At 43.7% G+C, this 20,933-nt stretch overlaps 1 protein-coding gene across 9 annotated transcripts in view; it reads right to left on the bottom strand.

Moving 5' to 3' along the window:
• phyhiplb (phytanoyl-CoA 2-hydroxylase interacting protein-like b) overlaps positions 1–20,933 on the bottom strand; it is a 32,764-nt gene that overhangs the window by 4,299 nt on the left and 7,532 nt on the right. Inside the window, exons 1-5 of one of the 9 annotated variants that reach the window (XM_042083503.1) lie at positions 9,166–9,217; positions 8,913–8,987; positions 8,119–8,315; positions 6,351–6,525; positions 5,281–5,398 (exon numbers count right to left, since the gene is read on the bottom strand). In XM_042083503.1, the coding sequence (XP_041939437.1) occupies positions 5,281–5,398; positions 6,351–6,525; positions 8,119–8,283 (458 nt within the window). In that variant the 5' untranslated portion in view covers positions 8,284–8,315; positions 8,913–8,987; positions 9,166–9,217. Of the gene's footprint in view, positions 1–5,280; positions 5,399–6,350; positions 6,526–8,118; positions 8,316–8,854; positions 9,255–9,341; positions 9,363–12,823; positions 12,975–20,933 lie in introns of those variants that run through there. The other 8 variants (XM_042083508.1, XM_042083501.1, XM_042083509.1 and 5 more) reach the window with 8 other exon arrangements.

The raw sequence follows: 20,933 nt of genomic DNA, 5'->3' as shown, positions 1-20,933 counted from the left end.
CACCTATGAAGTAGATCTGGTAAAAAAAAAAGTTTAATTGCTGTTCCATATCAATGCTTATGAATGGTAACTATAACAACGATAGTACTGTAGGACGACGGTTGAGCCTGGAGGCAGGCTTTGCAACAATGGAATCAACTGTAAACAAGCTTTTTTACCTACAAAGCTAACTGTCCATGCTATACTCGGGCTCCCCTGCGCGTCGGGGAGTTCTTTGCCCCACCCTGGCCATTATCCCTTACATAACATGGGGTTGTTTCTGCAAAAACATCTCATCACTGTCATCACTGAATCCCAGTCAAGTCAAATCTGCAAGTCTAGTCTGCTTTTATTGTCACACCATACAGAGGGATGCAATTTCCTGAGGACAATAAAAGCAGATCTGACATCCAAAAGATGTGTCTACCATCAGACCAAACACACAGACTGTGATTAAAGAACTCACAGTAATGAGATGCTTTTGCAGAATCTGTGCACCGAAACAAGCCGATCTTGCTCATTAGTTCCACTGTCCTTGCGCTCTGTGATAATTAGGTAATCCAGATGGCTGACACATAATAATGGGGTCTTTCTGACTGTACTGTGAGATTTCTATCAGAACAGGCGCTCTGTTCATTTCCTTAGCTCATGTGCTTGCACCATTCTCCACAAACCAACCAAAAGATTCTCAGAGGCCAGTAAGGAAAAGAATGGGATAGAAACAATCAATGCTACTGTGGCACAGCTCTAACATTTCTACTAAGTTTTTAATATGCCCTTGGATTCCCTAGCTTTCTTTTCTCGGTGGTAGAGATTTATGAATACACTTTGCATGGCTTATTTTTCTCTCCAGGCAAGTTACTTGTAAAAAGATTACTCAGTGATATGATAAATTGCCTAATTAACACGCTGAATAACACTAATACATCAACAGGAGACTTCCAGGTTTGCAAAGCCATTTTCCACCTTGTGATTATTCTTACTGTACTGTATCTGCAGTAAACTTATAGCCTAATGCTTCATGATCTCTTGAGGTCAAAGATATGTCTATCCTTCTTCAAATATCATACAAATCTACCCAATATTCACAAGGGGTTCCACAATACACTTTGCATACATTGTCTACATTTGAAGTTGGATGATGCTTTTGAACTTGTAATCTAAGGTTAAACGGATCAGACCCTGACCTTGGTGAAGTTCTTACAGTTCTGTGACATGATGGGGGCCAATGTTCTGGATATTAAGTAGAGAAACTAAGAGAGAAACTTCTTCACGTTATACTTTGCACCAGAGGACCAGATCAGAAACATTTTATATTCATATTGTGGGCAAATAGTTAGCACACATGCATCTATTGCAGCCTTGACTTTTCAGATATCCTCCTGTGACTTTACAGACGGTGACTCTCAGGGAGAAATTAAAGTCTTTTTATTCATTACATGCAAATACTATTCAGAATCAGAACTGCTGCTATGGTTCAACTAATGATGTATCAAGGTCTTGTCAAGAGCAGCACAAGGCAAAAGAAAACCAGCTATGCTGTATCCAATACTTTACTCTTCCCAACAAACAGTCTATGAAACCTTTCAGTTATCAGCTACAGCTCATCATGTGACCAACTCCTATGCACAGTTATTCAAAGTACCCTAACCCTAGGCGAGATTTGCTTAGACACATACTGTAGCTTCATCTAGAAGATGCTTCTATCCAAAGCAGCTTATGGTACACTGCAATCCATTGCAGATTTAGATTTTCATTAGTGATGTGTTCTATGGTTATAAAACCTTGGGGGCCCATATATTATTGACCTTGAAGCTGTATCTCAAATATTGGTTCTTTAAGCACTAGTGATGTGATGACTTTACCATTAAAAATCAAATAAAAAATGCAAAGATGACCAACTCTGCTATACACAGACCTAACCCTTGTCAGCGCTTGCGTACAACTAAACAAAAGAGTTAGAATATCGACGTTTTGAACAACCACTCATCATCAACTAGCTCAGAAATAACGGATGACTTAAGTGGGCTCAAGACAAGCTTGGGGCATCAACATGTTGAGACTCTTTCTCTCTGATCCCTTAACAACTCAACTTCTGTTAGCACTGAGAACAGAGCTTGACATGTGAACACCCCTGAGTAAACACTAGAACAGGAACAAGGGGGGGTAGAGCGTAGAAGATAAACATTAGATGCATGCACTACTGCAAAGCGTTAGCATCTACAAAAGAGGGGAATGAACACTGATGGGTGAACTTGTGAGATAGCTGAGCTGAGCTGCATGGGGCTCTATAAATAGCTGCGGCTTATAAAACGCAGGGGAAGGCGCCTCTGGTAATCAGATGCGATTGCCGCACTGATCCGAAATTAATGTGGAAAGAAGAAAGCGCTAACCCTAGCTCAAGCCAGTTTTTAAAAGAAAGTCTCTCTCCACAGCCACACCATCACCTTCTTCATTTAAGCACACCATCATCTATCTATAGCAGTCACGCCTCTAGCCAGACTTAACAGACTTCAGGTGATAGTGAAATGACTTTCATTGAATTCCTATGTGGTTTCCCTTGGCCCCATCAAACCCATTTCACTTTATAAGTGTCCATACAGAGGAGTCGTGGGGCCATGAATGGCTGCCATTAACTTCCATTCAGAAAGCGCTCAATGATGAGAGCTTGTTAACTCTGCCGTCACTATCGTTAAGAGGCACAGGTGAGCACGAAGCAGTGAATCACAACTGTCGGCCTTAACCCCCACAACCGTAGATATGAATATGTATTCATGCCTATATGTATTCATATCTATATGTATTCATATCTATATGTATTCATATCTACGCCTACGACTCTCCTCATTACCCAATTCCTGCCCTTTTCCTCCAGTGATTTCACTTGTTCCTGCTGTCACTAGATGGCTGCTTCGTGTAATCTCATTGGACATGTCTGTGATCAATTATTTCCTATTCCCCCACGCTGCACACAGTGGAGTAAATATATATACATAAATATAGCTCTTCCTTTCATCACAGAATGTATATCATAATTACTTCATTTGTGTAAATACTTTATGACCATGATGGATAATGCCTGAGGATGCACTGATGGATTTTGCATCAAGGATACTGCACACTACACTATACACTGTACACACAGTATACTAATGCATCATAGGCTCTATGTCATCATACTAATATTCCAATTATTTTGATGAGAGAGGGATTGCAGTCTTCAGTGTTTGCATAAGAAGATTCAGTGTTTGCTAAAACAAGCTTGATTATTACAATTCAAATTAAACCAGCCAGCAGGCTACACAATTAACAGTCAGCTATTTTGGAAACTGGGATTCCATGCCGACTGGCTACCTCTAATCTCCTCCTCTAATTAACTGAGTGTAGAGTGCATTACTAAATCAGCAAGCTTTGCCCAGCTCAAATGGACGCTCCAATAACTGCCCTTCTCAATTTGGCAACAGTGGCGATAAGATATGCAACCCCAAGAATAGCTCTTCATCACTCTCCCCTGCCAATGACACAGACAACTGTCCCTGCTGCTTTCAGCCTTGTTTTATCGCAAACTTGACTCTGACAGAAAACAGACACAGAGAGGGTCTGCTGGACGTCATCAGAAAACTCATCATCCTCCCCTAAAAATAGCCTCTGCAGCGTCACACTGGTGTTAATATCTCATATAGGGGATTGTACTGCACTGGTCTAGTCACAGCATATGTTTAATTTGACTCTAATATCCCCTGACGTTTTAATAAGTGTGGGATATGTTGTGAATACGGCATTGAGGGCATTCTGAGTAGGGTCAGGTTCACTGAGTTGAGGTCTACGAGGGCCTGGCCTCGGCATAACTGTCCCAGTCCCATGATGTTGGTCAACAGTACAGTACAGGACATTCATAAAATTCAGTACAATTAAACTCAATCCCACATCTTGTAATGACAGTGAATGTCTGTAAGTAAGGGCTGAGCTACACCAGGCACGTAACTGAAGCGTTCCGTTCGCGTTGCGTCTGCTGCAGCAATTAGCTGCCACTATAATCAGTAGAAGTAGCTACACCAGATGTGATAGCGGCGCGTACGTTCGAAAAAAATAGACCATTCATCTAAAATGGATTTTACGCGTTGTGAACGGAACGCTTCAGTTACGCGCCTGGTGTAGCTTCGCTGTAAGTGTCTGTTCTCTTGTCATGGCACTATTCGCAGTATCACCAGGTGCTTGTGAAATATTGTATCGTCAGAGACTCCCTTGCCCAAGTGTCGCAGAATTGGTATCACTACAATTGTTGTGGGAGAGGTATCGTGACAGTATTGTATTGTATCTTACTCTGTGATTCACACCCCTAGTTATGAGTACACCAGCTTCACTCACTGAAAATAGGATCCTCAAAATACACAGAAAGATATCCATCTGGATATGATTTCTTTATTATTAAATACAGTGGTAACTAGGTTTCACGTAACATGTAATTAAGGGTAATTTATGGTTTTGAATCTGAATATTTTAGATTTTAATGCCATTTAAGTGTAATGACTGCAACAGATAGAATTATATTGTTGACTAGCTTGGAAATATAGCTGTTACTTGTGTGGAATCTGGTAGGGTTCCCACAACAATGTGGATACAAATATTTAGTCTCTGCTCCTCAGTAATGAATAGCACACAGACTAATGATAAGGGTGGTAAAACTATAGCTATTGTCCCTGTCCCTGCCACCCAACTGCTACATCTGTTTAAGGTAGTGACCAAAATAGCAGTCCACTGACACATGGAACTTCCCCTCAGGAGCCAGGGAAACTCTCCTTAATTTCCATCAGCATTAACATTCCTTTCATGAGTCTGCAGACACTTAAGCAAAGCCTGTGTGGCTCTGTGACTTTTAAACTAGTTTGACTAATCCATGACAACTGCAATGGCAGCCTTAATGCTACCGGTGCTTGATTAAGTCCATGCCACTGCAGTGTCTTCAAAGGCTGACAGGAGCAGAGACTCCCGATTATGATTTCCTTCTAAGGCACTCTGAGTGAGGTGCTCAGGGCTTGTGAATAAGAGATGCAATGATGAAGACATAGCTTCAGAAGATACGCTACAGGAATACTTTCGATTATTCATAGCATAATATTCTCTCTCTCTCTTTCTTGGCCCAACCTTTGTTTCCAAAACAGAGCCAACCATGACAACAATTGTTTTGTATGCTAGCGTGGCTGGAATGATTTCCCTCCATCAACACATCTGACACGGCGCACTCTTCAGAGAGCTCCAGTGAGTGTGAAACAAGCAAGGCGGTTCAGAGGGGGTACGTACCTCACGTGGTCGAAGTACTCTTTGTGCTGGTTGCGGTAAAAGACAGAAAATCTCAGCATCCTGCCAGCGATGGCCTCCGCCTTTTCCAACAGTTGCGTGAGATGCACTGATGAGTAGTCTAGAAAAAAAAAACCCACATCATTTTACATAATTTCAAATAGCCTAAGCTTTCACATTTAAATGCAAGGCAGCACTCAGCTTCATTTGGCATGATAAAATATTCATGTAATTTTCCACAAATAGACATGTCATAAGTACAATAAAGACGGAATGTGGCTAATGTTAGGTTGGCTTTCATACATTTTTTCAACATTTAAATTGAAACCATGCCACAGATGCAATCTCCACACCAAAATCCTAATACATAACTCTCAGGCATCAGGGCTTAAAGGGATTTTGAAATAAATGTCATGCAATGCAACTTTAAGTGATTTATGACTTGTTTGTTTGTGCATTGGCTACAATTACTGTGCTGTGCCGTATCCATTACAAAGACATTGATGGGTAGGACTTTTGACTAGTGTGGACAAACCTAACCACCTGGACTGATGCCAATTATAGGGTATAATTCACGCAGAGCACTAAGAGGTTGTGCATAAGAGTGATGTGTGTATAAGTAAGTGCATGTTAGTTTGTGTGTGAGTTATGGCATCTGTGTGTGTGCCAGTATGTGTGTGGGTTTCATGGGTGACAGAGGGAACGACTGTGAGAATTTGTGTCTTTGTATATGTGGGCAAGTGAAGGCATTCATATGACTGTAACTTAGACTATGTGTGTGTCTACATGTGTATGCATGTAATTGTGTGTGTGTGTGTGTGTGTGTGTGTGTGTGTGTGTGTGTGTGTGTGTGTGTGTGTGTGTGTGTGTGTGTGTGTGTGTGTGTGTGTGCGTGCGTGCGTGCGCTTGCACGCGTGTTGGGTTGTGTGTATGTGTGTGAGAGTCTGTTTCTGTGTACATAGAGAATGCATTCTATGCGTGTGTGTGTGTGTGTGTGTGTGTGTGTGTGTGTGTGTGTGTGTGTGTGTGTGTGTGTGTGTGCGTGCTGTGTGTGACCGTGTCCTCAAACTCACCGGCCGTGCAGAACTCGATGATCTCGCTCCACTCGGACACGGCGTAGTCGCCATCGCTCTGCTTGGACGCAGTCTGCACAGCCACGGTGTACTCTGTCCGCGGGCTGAGGAACCAGTGGCCACGCACCGTCATGGGCAGCGGCACCGCCTTGGCCACCAGTTTAGTGGGCACGTCCTGCAAAGACAGGAAAGGGTTGATGGGGACCTCCTTCGGAGAGGACAGGTCAGGGTTGGCCAGGAACTTGGCAGAGGGGGGCTGGGGGGTGTCCCACTGAATGGGGCCATGCCAACAGGGAGGCGGGGTTTTGGAGGGGGGAGTCAAATCAAAAGAGGGTGAAGGAAGGGTGGTTTTAAAGGAAAATGTCCGGCACAGAGAGAGACCAGAACATGTGAGGACCTTTTTTATGTTAGAGGTTAGCTCATGCAATACACATGCAATCAAACTAAACAGCATCACAGGCAGGCAGTGGTATAAAGGGATGATAGAACAGTGTGTAGAACATAGATGTGGGACAATTTCATAATAAATGCACTGACAAGCAGCGTGCATTAGTTCAAACAAAGAGATGGCAGTGAGGGCATTCTATTGAAAAAGGACAGCACTGTGCATAGACAACAAGACTGGACATACTGCACAAGATGCTTGAGCTTTGATGACTTCATGTGTTCTAAATTAAATGATAAAACAGCTTCAAAAGCCTAATGTTATGAAATAATTATATTGAAAGGAACACTGCTATTTTTGAGGTATGCTTTTATCAGGCAACTAGCTCTGACATCATCTTTAAATTATTTTTTAGGGTATATAACCCAAAATGTGCACTATCATGCAGTTTTTTGTTCTTGGTAGGAACACACCACAAAACTCCAAGCTTTAAGTGAAAGAAAATGGTATTAAGCATGGCTACATATTCACCTTCTAATAAAAAGCCACATTTTAAACAGAATCAAACAGATTATAAACTAGACCTATATAGGTAGACCCCTAGACCTATATAGGTCCTCACAGAGGTTGGTCCTGTGCCCTAGGCCTACAGTATCTAACTGCTTACAAAACTTTAGCTCCAGAAAACCACCCATCTACTTGAATGCCTTTGCAAAACAGTACTGAGCACATACTAGCTTGCTTGTTGGCCATCGCTGCTGGTCAGGGCATTATTTCTAGGTCAATAGGAGGGGGAGGACTACCAGTATTTGTAGGCAGTAGTATTATCTCAGGCAGCTTCCCTTTGACCTTAAGCCCCTGGCCATGACATTTAACCCCCATCAGCCCTAAAGCCAATCATTAACCACAGACCTACATAAATAGCACTATCGAAGCATTTTGTATGACAGATTAGTATATTAGACAGAGTAGTAGCTTCGGGGAGTTACGCACTATGCAGTCCTTTCTGAGGTTACAGGATGTGACACGTTTTAAGAGACCATGGTAATGGAAATGGATGGGGGATGATGGACAGACATGGGTTCAGTGGACGATGGACAGACATGGGTTCAGTGGACGATGGACAGACATGGGTTCAGTGGATGATGGACAGACATGGGTTCAGTGGATGATGGACAGACATGGGTTCAGTGGATGATGTGCTGAAGTGAACTATGAAGAGCATAAACTAGGATATGCGGCAGTACTTTAGACTAATTAGACATGAGTTACGAGGATGCTAAATCTCTTAATAACTGCTGAATCTGCAGGGATACCAAAGTATGGCACAGAAAGATTTTCAGGTCTATGAGGTAGTGGCACAGCGGTTTGCTGGATGTTCACCTTGTGTTTAAACTTGTTGGAGTTCTTGTTCTCTTTCTTGTTCAGATCGATGAAGTAGTGTGTGATTCTCTCTTTGGCCCGGGCGTCCATGTCCCAGCAGATCTTGAAAGAGTCGCATGTGATGTTGCTGATTTTGATATGCTGAGGCACCGGAAGCTCTTCCATCTCAGCAATCCCGCTGTCCTGGGACTTGTTCTCTGTTGGAGAGATAGCCATGACATTTCTGATTATTTCTAGAGGGGAAAACTTGAGCTATATCATAATCATTCCCATCACCATGTACAATGTAAGACATTTAATGTGAACCCTTTGCAATAATCATCTTCAAGGGTTAGATAACCAGATTGTATTGCTATCCACAATATACACAAGTGCAAAATACTGTTGTTGTTTTTTTTCCTGCAGGCATACAGTGAATGTAAGCACAGCAAAACAAGGCAAGCCAGCTACCATCAACTTATTGTTGTTTGATCATTTACAAGATAAATTAATTATATTAAGGCAGGTAACGTTAATGTACATACAAACATAAACTTAAAACATAAGATATCAAGAAAACATACGAAATGGAAAACGAGAATAAATTATGAGTATCACAGTTCCCTGAAACATGTTAATTAGCAGCTAACCAGCAGTAGTAACGTTATTGGACAAAAGTCTGTTAGCTGCTTAAGTTAACGTTAGCTAACCTAACATTACAGGTTCATTTCAAACAACGGCCATTAAGATAGCTTACAGTTTCGGATTTTTCTTTATAAACGGTCAGTATTCTTCTATTTTAGTCTTTCACTCACCCTACTGTATGTATCAGTATTAGCTTGCAGGGTGCAAGTTTGACCTAGCTGCTACTTAGCGATAGCTAACGTTAGCTAGCAAAGGATAGGATAGGTAACAGTTAGTAGACATCTATACCTGACCTCGGGAATTTTAAGCCGAAGACAAAATATGACAATTCATACAGTTATTTTCTTGCCAAATAAATGTTCATATGAGTTATATAACAAGTTTAACTAAGTTGAGGTGCAGAATTGTCAAATTCTCTCCTACTGTAAGGTTATGGTTGCTAGCTGTCTGATCCACCTCCATAGACAGTAAAGTCCACCTCATCAGCAAAGATTCTAGAACAGAGCTTTTTTTTTTCAGAGCTCTGTTCTAGAATATTTGCTCACCACTCTTCCTTCGTACAGGCGTTTTTTAGTCACTCGTCTGTCTGACATCCATACCATAGACTGTAGCCTATATGGTCCATACAGACAGATGGAGGCAGTGCAAATGTATTAACATATCACTTATGCGTCGTCTTGCTTGCAGTGTAAATTCCCAGCCAGAGTCTGACCTGATTCCCCCCTCACCTACAATCAATGGGCATAACAATGGGCATAACTGAGAGTGAGAGGAGTCCATGAAAGTGAGTCAAGGGTCATCTCAGCTGATCACTAATTATTTCTATAAGATATGTTATGATTACAGGTTTTTTTTGCCATTGCTAGAGTACATGTATTTGATTTAACATGAGGATGCCAACAATAAATAAATTAGATTAGAAGACTAGGCCTACAGATTAGACCAAGCTAGCAGGGGCATTGCTGGGCCTATTCCAACTCTAAAATGGTATGTGTGTGTGTGTGTGTGTTGGGGTAGACCCTCCTGATGACTCATACCCAATAATCATATGTGATGTCTTGTATGTGCTATGATGGTAGTAGGCCTAAAGTGCATGGTAGATAGGCTATTCGAGCAAATAGGCTGCTCTGATTGAGGCTGATCTTCTTTTCCATCCACATTTGTGTACTGCGTATGAATAATGGATGGCTAATAATGTAGGCTATGGATCAATTACAGTGTGGGCCACGGCTTAAGGAAACAGTGCATGTGAGCATGTGCAAGTGAAGTCTTTTCCAAGGCCACTTTTTGAACTACACTACACATTTTTTTCTCTTTGCTTCAACGTGACTCAACCCTTAGCTAAAAGCCTTTAAAAATGGAAACTCGACACGGCCCGAGGTCAGACATGTTTCCTCTTTTATACAAAGAAAACTGAGACACCAGACGGTAGCCTACTGCTCTCTTATCTCAGTGTTTTTTTTGTTTATCTCTCCTTATTTAGAGGGTGCAGGGTAGACAGACAGATAAAACCAACAGATATCAGAGAGACTTGACCCAGTCACACAGAGATGCAGACCCCCACCCTCATACACCCCCCACATACAGGACATACATGAAATGTGAGTGTAAATAAATGGCCTCCTCATCATCACATTTCCCACACAGGAGCTGGTCACTGCTTTGTCACCGTGGCGACACCATCCATTTAGCACTCAGCGAATGGGGAATTTGTGAATGAGAGACTGAGAGAGGGAGTGACAGATCGAATGTGAGAGACAATGGAGAAAGAAAGAGGGGGTAGTGAGAGAGAAAAGAGAGAGAGAGAGAGAGAGTACTGTTGGAATTTCTCTGCCAAGGACGGCACCTGCGCAGTCAGCAGAAATGCCTGGTGAAGTGCCAGTGAATGAGCAGGGTGTCCTACTGCTTAGAAAAACACTGTTACACACAGATACACACACACACACACACACACAGGTGCATACACACACACACACACACACACACACACACACACACACACACACATACACACACACACACACACTCACACAGGTGCACACACACACACACACACACACACACACAGGTGCAAACACACACACACAGGCACACACTCACACACACACAGGTGCACATTCACACATACAAACAAAAGTTATCTGATGCTGTAAATTCAAGGCAACCTTCATGAAGCCATTACACAGCATCAAATACAAGTTGCATCACGGCTCCTAATCCAGTCATTCTGGGGTTTGCACCAAAGCTTTGCCACCAGAGGGTTTCACTTTATAACTACCAGAGAAGCACCACAGCTTGCGCGCCTCTCAGTCAGACTTCAAGGGGAGAAAGTAACTCATAGTCCCCTGTGCAGCATGCCGTCTCGGCATGAAAGAAAACTTTTTCAGGGATTTTTCCTGTGATGTCCTCGTTTTCTTTCTTTCTTTCCGCTATTATTTCCTCCTTCTTCCTTAACGGTTTATTGGAAATAAAGTGATTCTTCCCTCAGGCTGCAGATCAACCTTAATTAGACTCGGAGAGAAACAGGGGGAACCCTCTGACTCCAAACCTCCTTTGCTGGCGCTTGACTGGAAATAATTACAGAGTGCAATGCCTTAAAATACGAAAGGCCCTTGACTAAGTGCAAAAGCACTTTCTCTTCTAGCGCCTTCGCACTCAGTCCATTGAGCCCATTGAGAGTGTGAGCACAATTATTTTAATGGAAAAGCCATCCATTGCCATTCACAGGAGACAGGTTTTCAGAGTGAAATTAAAAGTGTCTTGGTGTTTTTGTAGTCAGTGTTTCAATAAATGGCGACTTTGAATAGAAGGTGGATTGGGGCCTCATTTTAAAAGTCTTCTGAAGACCATGACAGGAAAGAAATCTTTTTTATGACACATGTTAATTTCTTTCTGAGTAAAGTTACGCAAGCAGTCGAGGCAAATGTGGTGGCTTGCTGCTGATGAGAAAGTATTTTGAGAGGATGACATGAGTTTGATGACTCACATCTAAAAAGCTTTTGATCAAATAAGAAAAGACTTAGCATAGTGTCTTGACATGGACAGTTCTATCTCATTCCCCTCGTTCTGTCTTTCTCACTCTCTCTCTCACTCTCTCCATTCCTCTCTCTGCAGCTGTTTATTGGGGTTATAGCATTGCAGTTCTTTCCAGTTAGGGATGATTGAATGAAAAGTAATTATGAGCAGGATTTAACAGAACGAGAATGAGACTAAGTAAGTAAAAGTGTGTGTTTGTGTGTGTGTGTGTTTGTGTTTGTTGTCTGTGTGTGTGTGTGTGAGTGTGTGTGTGTGTGTGTGTGTGTGTGTGTGTGTGTGTGTGTGTGTGTGTGTGTGTGTGTGTGTGTGTGTGTGTGAGGGAGAGAGAGAGGGAGTTATCTGGGGATTATTAATCTGTCCATCTGTGGGTGGTGCCAGTGCTGCTGCACTGTTGCTGCTGCCACAGCTGTGGGAACTGAATGGCAGTGTGCTGAGTGTGCCTGTTGCTTCTCTGCTTCAGCTCAGTAGGCTACTACTGTCCCACTACTGTAGCTCAAATAGAAAAGCTAACAACACCAAGGGTATGGGTGGGCTTCTGCACAAGGAGCACACATACTGGCAATGCAATATTTATCTGCACTATGCTATCTTAAGATAAAAGTTTCTCACCAATGAATATGCCAGTGACCATTTGAGTCTGACCATAGATCTTATGAACGATCTTAAAAGGACATAATGAATTCTCATACAAGTACAAATCACTTCACAGTATTACACCACAATCGAAAAGACTCTCCTACATACAGGTGTACCAGACAATGACAGAAATGTAAACTTCAGCCATCTATGCTTTAAATGACAACATGCGGGACGCAACAGATGTATCTCTCTCTCTCTCACACACACACACACAATATGAACAACAGTTCCTCTTCCCCATCCTCCTCTCCTTTCCTCTCTCTCTCTCTCTCTCTCTCTCTCTCTCCATGTAATCTTTGCTTTAAATGACAACTCACAAGACAGCCGATGATGCAAGAAGCTTAGCCCCCCAGCCCACAAGATGATTAGAGCCAAGCGAGCCATGTCTACTGGCTTCAGCACCTACCAGCAGGACGCAGGCTTTTCATGCTGACCCCACTCAGTTACACTGTCCACTCAGCAGCGATTCCTCTGGCAGAGTCCAGTGGCAGTCAGTCAGCAGCAGCAGCAGAAACAGAAACAGCAGCAGCAGCAGCAGCAGTAGCAACAGTGGCTGAGTGATTGAGTGGCATTGAGTGGGTCCTGCCTCTGTGTATGTGTGTGTGTGTGTGTGTGTAGCCCCTACTGTTTAGTGACTGACCCCTGTGTCCCACACAGGGACCGGAGGCTGTCCCGGCAGCCGATTGGCCTGGACTAGAGGGCTTAGAGAGAGAGAGAGAGATGGGTGCACTGGCTCACCACAGGAAGGGGACGGCTGAGATTATTATGTCATCGGCCGGCGGTGCAGGATGAGAGCAATGGGCAGCACGCTACGATAGGAGACACACACACACACACACACACACTCTCTCTCTCTCTCTCTCTCTCTCTCTCACACACACACACATATCACAGTGCAGGAGGGAGGGCTGATAGCTGTCATGCGCCTTTCCCAAAGGATAATCTTTCCAAATCCCCAAAAAATACAACACCACTCACCCCCCCCCCCCCATGCTCCTCCATGCCCTCTCTCTCCCCCATTAGCAAGAGGAAAAAATCCCATCACACAGCAGTCCTCTCTGGCTCCCACCTCTTCACAGCACCCCCCCCCCCCCCCACCCCACCCCGCTTCGCTATGTCTGTCACCATTCCAAAAAGCATGACATCATTGTTTAGAGTCGGCCGCTGCTGCACACGCAGCTCTCTCTCCTCCCCGGGGGACAGGTCACTCAAGGGTTCGGTGTCCTAACTTAAGGGAGAGGCTGCTTTTCTAACCTAACAAGAATGTGTTGTTGTAGGATTCACTAATTGGCATATATCTCAATCATATCTCAACATCTTCAAAGGCTTCCAGCAAAGAGCAGAGAGAGTCAGTCCTTGTGGAACTTTCAGAAATGGCCCTGGAACACTTTGGTTCTGAAATGGGAGCTGTTGCCATGGTGTATGTGAAGTTCCAGTGCTGTCGGAGAATCCGGTTCCACCCTTGACCTTGGTGCATATACAAGTCAAGTTGAAATCTAAATCAGTGCTGAAATCTAAAAATGAACCAATGCGTCTATTCTGCTCGACTGGTTTTGTCTTTATAGCCACAGCGTCCCCATGTGATGCCACCACAGCAAACAGACCAAGCACACAGAGGCCTGGACAAAGGCCTCCCTCAGGTCCTCCTCCCCCGGCCGGCCACTCCCCAAAGACCCTGACAAGGCCCCCTTTCACCCGGACCCACGAGTGAGCCCAGAATCCCACGGACCAAAATTCAGTGGCTTGGGCCCACACACACACATACACACATATGCCTACACACAACACACACACACACACACACACACACACACACACACACAATCACAACAGAGAATGTGTGCTTTTGTTTTGTGCCGCCATCTAACAGTGAACAATTAACATGCAATGTGGCACAGAGGACCTTCCTTGATGGTGATGCTAATCAGGGTCCTGGTGTAGAATGTCTCACATTCCGCTCATATGCTGGTGGCCGGAGAGTAAGAGGAGCAGCCTGATGATGCAACAATCAGGTCATTTGCCAAAGACTTCTCTCAGTTCTTTCTGCCTAGACTTTCATTACCTTTTATTTCCTGTGGAAATGTCCCTATTTTCCCACAGAAAAATCCAAACATATTTACACACAGAAACAGAATGCTTGCTACAGTGTAAGGACATTGCTATTAGTAGGTACAAGGCTATTATTAGAATATTAGTTAATATTTATTAATCTGTATGCTACACTGCATATACAAGCACACTTTTTGAATTTGCAATATAGAATGTTTTTAAACAAAATTTAAATGTATTCTTTGCAAATTAGTCGTCTGATTTTATTCAATATTTAAACTGTGTGCAAAGACGCAGAGGGGAATATTTTTGCATCAAATAACCAGTCTGAGTTTTCCGTTACATAATTGTGTGTTTTTTTTTTTTTTGCATATTGCATCACACGCACCAGAAACCCTTTCTGTGAAAATGCCTTGTGCATTTCTGATGAAACTGTGCACTGCTATTGACTTGACTTGGCTTTGAGAAAGCTCCTCCATCTGTTTTAAGGACTAGGATCCACAGCCTGCATCTGCATACATTTGTATGTGGAATGTGGCCCCCTTTCGTGTATGCTGATTGAATGGTGGACAAATTTAAAAAAGCTCAGTTGCTGTGCATGAAGATTAAAGGCCTCACGCTACCCTGTCAAGGACATATTTCGCAGAATAGTTATATAATAATACAGAGCACATATGTTTTTTTCTAAAAATGATAACAATAGGCCTACAAACAAAAGATAAAGACCTACAGTAGATTAAAAAATACAGCCCCTAGTCTTCACAACTTCTGTAGCAACGCAAAGCCATATAAAGCTCATAAGAACAACTTGTTCATACTAAGTTGACTATAATTATGACCGCCGCTAGCGAAGCGGTCATATAGGGATTGTCAATTTTTTTTTCTTTCCCGTCATCTACTTCCTGAAATTTTGGTCAACGATACCCGGGACACCGAACCACCGGGGCACATGAAATTTGGTGGGTATGTAGCCCCACTAGACTTTCTAGAAATTTCGTTTCGTCCCCGGGGGCCACTCCCCCCCCGTGCTGGGCCCCCCGAACCGCAAAAAAAGCAGTTTTTCCTAAATAACTACCTGAACCGTGACACTGAGGATGAAGAATCTTTTATGGTATGTGGGTCTCAAGGGCCCACATCAATCTGGCCCATAATCACTCATTTGTGATTTGCACCCGCAACCGCAGAGAACGTCTAATAAGGATAGGATGATGTTCACATGAAATGTAATTCCCATTTCTTCTTGAAGCCGAAATAAATCTGAGGATGTTTATCGGACATGCTTGGTTTTTACTGCGGACCTAGGTAATGTTACCGTTAGTGTTGGTTGAGTGATGGAGGCCAATTTGATTGATTGCATTTGTAGAAAACTATAAATGCGGTTATACCAAGCAAATTGATAGCAGCACTGTAATTGTATCTTTCGACTGTCATTTGTTGCACGTGCTACAAAAATCATTCTGTGCAATGGAAGATTTACCAGGTACTTACACCAGCCTACAGGTGTAAGTGACCTTTCATCAATCCAGTTGCAATGGATGAACTGTGATGAACTGCCCTACTTGTGATTGTTTAGAGATTTTGAAGGTTTTATAACAATGCTACATCTTCTTTGGCTATTCTACAATCTATTCACCTTTTCAGCACCAGTAGGCTACTTTCTGTGCAGCCGCACACACACACTCAGGCATGCCAAACAAGCATACACAAAAGTTTCAAGAGTGGGGGGTGGAGTAAAATATGGAGACAAATTGAAGTGTGATTTATTTTCACGGAACGGATGTACAGGACTGAGCGGCGGTCATATTTTGTACCGCTATGCGGTACATCTAGTTTAAGGACACATTGTCATGCTATAAGACGTATATTAGCGTTCATTTTGCACATCATCAAAATGCTCTCTACATCACCACGGTGATGGCTATGGTGATGAGACAGCGTTTTGCCGTGTGCCCAGTCTCCCATGCTGCAGTCAGTGTGCCAGCAGGGTTTCCTGCCCGCGCATTGCGCCAGTTAAAGATGCGCCGTTCGCCCGCCTTGGGCATCGCATTCTATTCATATTTTATAATGGGCTTTAGTCAGGAGGCCAAAAATAGAGGCAAAGTAGCGAGTCGGCGCAATAATGGGCAGAATCACTGTGTGTGTATTTGTGTGTGTGTGTGTGTGTGTGTGTGTATTTGTGTGTGTATTTGTGTGTGTGTGTGTGTATTTGTGTGTGTGTGTGTGTGTGTGTGTGTGTGTATTTGTGTGTGTGTGTGTGTGTGTGTATTTGTGTGTGTGTGTGTGTGTGTGTGTGTGTGTGTGTGTGCGTGTGTGTGTGTGTGTGTGTGTGTGTGTGTGTATTTGTGTGTGTGTATTTGTGTGTGTGTGTGTGTGTGTGTGTGTGCTAGAAGGGTTTGGCGGGTGCCGTGGAGCATAAATGTAAAGGCCAGTGGCCTTGGGGGCCTACAACTGGAGAAGAGGGGGACAGGAAATCCATACTGTGCTTTCTCCATGAATGAATCAGTGTGTGTGTGTGTGTATGTGTGTGTGTGCGTGTGTGTGTGTGTGTGCGTGTGTGTGTGTGTGTGTGTGTGAATGTATGAGTGATTGTATGTCTATGGAGTCTCATAGGTGGTTATAAATAGGCATTTGCTGCAGAGAGTCAGTTCTTTTCTCTGTGGGTCGACTCGTCAGAGCATCTTATCAGCAGTGACATGTCTGATTGTCATTGACTAACCCCCACTACCATTCGGTGCTGAGGCGGCAGGGGGAGGAGGTGGGGGCTACTGTGCAATAATTGAATCATTTGTCATCTGAATGCCACCCATGCCAAATGGCCTCCAGACACCTAATCACCATCCGTCCAGTGTGCAGTGCACGCGGTCAGCGGGGGCAGAGGAGGCCATGGCTGTACAAGGCATAAACATCCCCTCCTCTCACATCTCTGGCTCTGACATGCTGGGGGCTGCTGTTAACATCCACTGGTATATGCATGCATGCTAGCATGCTAACCTCTTAGAGGGTGACACCACTGGACACAAACCCTTGTGTGGCAATTTAGTTGCGTAAATGTGCCGACGTGTAGATGCCTTCTATGTGCCACAAACTAGCGACTGCAAGTTAGCCTTTTGGTGGGTAAGGGAGACACACTGTCACTAGGACCCATTTGTTTTAGCGTCTGTCCCCTAGGCCTGAGGCTCCACGTTTGAGTGCAGTGTGGGACAGTGCTTCTCCTACCACAGCTTAGCCCACACAATCACATGGGTCTGCCCTTTGAGGGGGTTTATTTGTTAAAGCAACACTAAAGCACTTTTCCTCTGTTGCACGCATGCTATTTGTTTATTTAGCACTGGCTTTGCAAATAACATGTCCACAGACACGGCAGAGTATGTTGCACGATTTAATGAAAGTATGATGTATTGCGACATCAGATGCAAGTCAAATTTGTAGTTTCTTATGTCTCATTCCATCAACTACAGATCCGCTACCCGATCTGGCAAACTTACATAGTGCGATAGAGGGCCGCGAAGTGAATGCAGAAGTGCCGTTCACCGTGTTACGAGTTGATGAACCACTGAAACGATTTTGGAAACATTATATTAAGGTACAAAAAACTCTTTGGTGTTGCTTTAAAGGTACACTATGCAGGTTCAGGTATTTTTGGCGAGTTTAGAGCTCCCTCTAGAGTCGTGATGTATTTGTTACTCTGCTATTGTAAATAGCCGACTTCTCAGGACTTATCCCCCCTGTACACAATGAAAATGCTTTTGTTGTGGAGGTGAAGGATTAACAACTGGCAAAAACTATCTCCAAAGAGCTAGATCTACTGACAAGGGAATGTTTCACGATTCTCGCGAGTTTTGGCGGGGTGCCGCTCTTGGAAGTTGCATGGCTGGTTTTCTCGGTTAGGACTCGCTACGCTATGTTAGGTGAACGATTCGCCTATTACAAGTTTGTTTACCATCAAATTGGCTTCATAAAGGTGAAAATCTTGCAAAGTGTGCCTTTAATATAATGATAAGCAACCCTTCATTCGTTCCCATGAACTCTGCAACTATCCAACTGCTAACTTGCTGACTCATTCTCCATAGTTACCATAATGGCTGTTTGAGAACACGCCACGGCTTCAAACGGAACACTTCAAACGGCCACTGTTCTGCCCCATCATGTCGCCAAGGCAGCGCGCCGGGAGAGTGTTCTAGAACAGCTGCGTTCTGCCGGCTGTGGATTGTCCTTGAAGCAGGCGTGCAAAGTCATTATTTCATTTGCGCTCTGGCTCTCTGTGTCAAGTGATGCTCGGGAGTAATTAACCAGAACTCGACTAATGGTGCCCTCAAAAAGTCCCCAGCATCGCCATGTGTTTAAATACCGCCCTCACTCGTCCCTGAGAAGGCAGCCATCAGACCAGCTGAGGCCCAGGTACATACACACACACACACACACACACACGACATATGCACACGCACATACACATACAGTATGCATGAATACACACATACATATATGTATACATACACACACACACATACAAGCATACACTGACACACACACATACACACACACATACACATACACACACTGTCTTCTCTCCACTCACTCTCTCTCTTTTTCTCATTGCAGTCTAAAGCTTTCAGACACAGTCCAAGGAGAGAACGAGCAGTTGAAAAAGCGGAGAGCTGTACATTTGCCAACGCACAGTTTTGGGCTGACGCACTTGGAAGATTTCACGCCCGTCTGCATCAGAACTTGCTGAAGGCTCCTCGCCCTGTCTGTCTCCACGAGTCACAGCTTCACAGTCCTCATGGAAGCCCACTGCCCTGAACACGCACATTTTCATCAGCTGACAGAATCATCGTTTGGTCTTATTTTACAACTGTTATTATCTATTAGGATTAGGATTAATGTATGAATGTATGAAAGTGCATGTGTTTATTCAAAGTCTATTATATTACATAGATTCTCTTGTTCAAAATGTGATAAATAAATTTGAGTGGCTAATAGCCAGGTTTCTCTGTTCTTCCTTATTTTCTCTGAACATTGTTGTCCCCTATACCTTTCAAGCATGAAAAATGTCTTGTCTGTATAAAATGGGTTTGGATGCTTGTCATTTCATCTGGTTCAAAGGAGGGTAAGGATCTCTGCTTTGACGTGAGATCCTGGAACGCTGGCAAACACACTGACACTCACACCCACACTCCTTTGTGTGTGTGTGTGTGTGTGTCCAGCTAAGCTCCTCCTGAGAGCTTAATCTGGGGCCAGGAATGACAGTAATGACAAACAGGCTTTTACACAGCGGTATTGTTTTCCAGGGAAAACATGTCTGCCAAAGGAAAACATCACCATCACCGACACCAACACCATCCTCCTTCTGATGTCTGCGGCTGAGAGCTTTACTAAAAATGCATGATGGGATAGCCTCCACCTCCCACACCCCCACACCCCACTCCTTATTCTCTGCCTCCTATGCAGTAGTAGCTGAATAAGCAGCACTGAGTAATGACACTGAGATGCTGATGGGAAACTCCAAAGCTCATTATGGGCTGTGGAAGGGAAAACACTTAAGCATTAGCCTCAGTATTGCCCGTCATCTTTTCTGCACAGTGGGTGGAATTTGTAGTGCGTGGATGTTCGTTTTTGTCAGGAGGAAAGTGCAGCAAATGAGTGCGGAGGGGGGCTGGGTCCAGGTGATGTGGGCCTAAAACACCAATGAAGAAAGGTGCCTGCTTGAAAATGCCAGTGAAATGTGCATAAAGACTAGGCTAGAGCTATGTTGATGTTTTTAGCTGTTTTCGTTCTTTGGTTGGCCATCTGGGCTTTTTTTGGGACTTTTTTAAGCGTCTGTGTCAAAGGGGCATAGGCATTTGCTTAGGAAGCCTAGTTGTTGCTCATGAAGGCTTTGTTGGTGATGTTGTTTTTGCTGCTTTAGCTGGGCATTCAGGCTACTGGCAGTGCATGTTCTACTGCGTAGGGCCTTTATGGATCCCGGATACAACATGGGCCGTGTTTGCATCTGCCGCCAGGCTATTGTGCATTGCTGTTGCATCTCGAGAAATGTAAAGAGGCTTGTTGAAGTTGTTTTTGCTGTTTCAGTTCTTTGGATGCGCAATCAGGTCACTGGCAGCACATGTTGTACCGTGAAGGAGGGCCATTATGGACCCTGGGTACAGCATGTGGCGTGTTGGCGAATGCTGGCAGCCTATTGTTGTGTCCTGCGTCATGTTGTGTAATGCTAAATAGGCTTGGTTGTTGACCGGTCTGTGTTGGAAATCCCCTAAGCATAGCATAAGGAATTTAACACCTTTCCTGTGAACATTTGAAATGACCTCCCTAAAAAAAAGACTAGCATAAAAAATCCTTAAGTGCATGATCCATCCGGAAATGGACTTACTTGCTTTATTAGCTTTTTGAGAAGTCAGTTGAACAATACAACAATAGTTTTCCAGAGTATAGTATATAGTTTTCCAGCAGTGGGCTTGTGCTTTGCAGTC

Source organism: Alosa sapidissima, chromosome 24, assembly GCF_018492685.1.
Source record: "Alosa sapidissima isolate fAloSap1 chromosome 24, fAloSap1.pri, whole genome shotgun sequence".
In the NCBI taxonomy this organism is placed as follows: domain Eukaryota; kingdom Metazoa; phylum Chordata; class Actinopteri; order Clupeiformes; family Clupeidae; genus Alosa; species Alosa sapidissima.
Note: the sequence above shows the minus strand (reverse complement) of the source record. Positions and strands in the feature narration are given on the sequence as shown.